Source organism: Oncorhynchus keta, unplaced genomic scaffold (assembly GCF_023373465.1).
Source record: "Oncorhynchus keta strain PuntledgeMale-10-30-2019 unplaced genomic scaffold, Oket_V2 Un_contig_17384_pilon_pilon, whole genome shotgun sequence".
Lineage (NCBI taxonomy): Eukaryota > Metazoa > Chordata > Actinopteri > Salmoniformes > Salmonidae > Oncorhynchus > Oncorhynchus keta.
This window is the reverse complement of record NW_026280415.1, coordinates 147,501-149,117: the sequence shown is the minus strand read 5'-3', so window position 1 is coordinate 149,117 and position 1,617 is coordinate 147,501. Positions and strand designations below refer to the sequence as shown.

Below are 1,617 nucleotides of genomic sequence, written 5' to 3'. Positions count from 1 at the left end.
CCCTAACTCTCCCTGCCTTCCTATTCTACCCCTAACTCTCCCCTGCCTTCCTATTCTACCCCTAACTCTCCCTGCCTTCCTATTCTACCCCTCACTCTCCCTGCCTTCCTATTCTACCCCTAATTCTCCCTGCCTTCCTATTCTACCCCCTAACTCTCCCCTGCCTTCCTATTCTACCCCTAACTCTCCCTGCCTTCCTATTCCTACCCCTAACTCTCCCTGCCTTCCTATTCTACCCCTAACTCTCCCCTGCCTTCCTATTCTACCCCTAACTCTCCCTCTCCTTCCCCTATTCCCCCTAATCCCTCTTCCTCCCTGCCTTCCTATCTACCCCTAACTCCCCCTTAGGTCTACCCCCAACTCCCACTATTCCTCTCCCCCTTCCTATTCCTTCCTTCCTTCCTTCCTTCCTTCCTTCCTTCCTTCTTCTTTCCCCCTTCCTTCCTCCCTTCCTTCCTCCCTCTACCCTAACTCCCTTTAACTCCCCCATCTATTCCTAACTCCCCCTTCCTCCCCCACCTCCCCTGAATCCCTCTTCCTCCCCCACCTGTGTTTCTTGCCTGTCTCACACTCCCCAGTGAACCCTGTTGACAGATACAGGTGTCCGGGCTTACACAGGATCCTCCATTCTGGCACAAACCATCACACAAAGCTGGGGGACATAGGAGGGGAGGAATTAGTCTCGGACAGGACAGATGATGCTATGCTGGATCCTTCCTAGACATGCAGTAACAGGACAGATGATGTTGGATCCTTCCTTCACTAACAGGAGCAGATGATGCTATGATGGATCCTTCCTAGACATACAGTAACAGGACAGATGATGCTATGCTGGATCCTTCCTAGACATACAGTAACAGGACAGATGATGCTATGCTGGATCCTTCCTAGACATACAGTAACAGGACAGATGATGTTGGATCCTTCCTAGACATCAGTAACAGGACAGATGATGCTATGCTGGATCCTTCCTAGACATCACTAACAGGACAGATGATGCTACATCCTTCCTAGACATAACAGGACAGATGATGCTATGCATCCTTCCCTAGACATACAGTAACAGGACAGATGATGCTATGTTGGATCCTTCCTAGACATACAGTAACAGGACAGATGATGCTATGTTGGATCCTTCCTAGACATCAGTAACAGTAACAGGACAGATGATGCTATGTTGGATCCTTCCTAGACATCAGTAACAGGACAGATGATGCTATCCTTCCCCAGTAACAGGACAGATGATGCTATGTTGGATCCTTCCTAGACATACAGTAACAGGACAGATGATGCTATGTTGGATCCTTCCTAGACATCACTAACAGGACAGATGATGCTATGTTGGATCCTTCCTAGACATACAGTAACAGGACAGATGATGCTATGTTGTATCCTTCCTAGACATACAGTAACAGGACAGATGATGCTATGTTGGATCCTTCCTAGACATACAGTAACAGGACATAGAACAGGATGCTTCCTATCACTAACAGCTGGATCCTTCCTAGACATACAGTAACAGGACAGATGATGCATATGCTGGATCCTTCCTAGACATACAGTAACAGGACAGATGATGCTATGTTGGATCCTTCCTAGACATACAGTAACAGGACA

At 47.9% G+C, this 1,617-nt stretch overlaps 1 protein-coding gene across 1 annotated transcript in view; it reads right to left on the bottom strand.

The window, feature by feature from the left end:
- Positions 1-569: 569 nt before the first annotated feature.
- LOC127919694 (protein NEL-like) overlaps positions 570-1,617 on the bottom strand; it is a gene marked incomplete at its 3' end in the record, with an annotated part of 96,653 nt that continues 95,605 nt past the window's right edge. The window contains exon 15 of the mRNA XM_052503475.1: positions 570-652. Within this exon, the coding sequence (XP_052359435.1) occupies positions 570-652 (83 nt within the window). The remainder of the gene's footprint in view (positions 653-1,617) is intronic.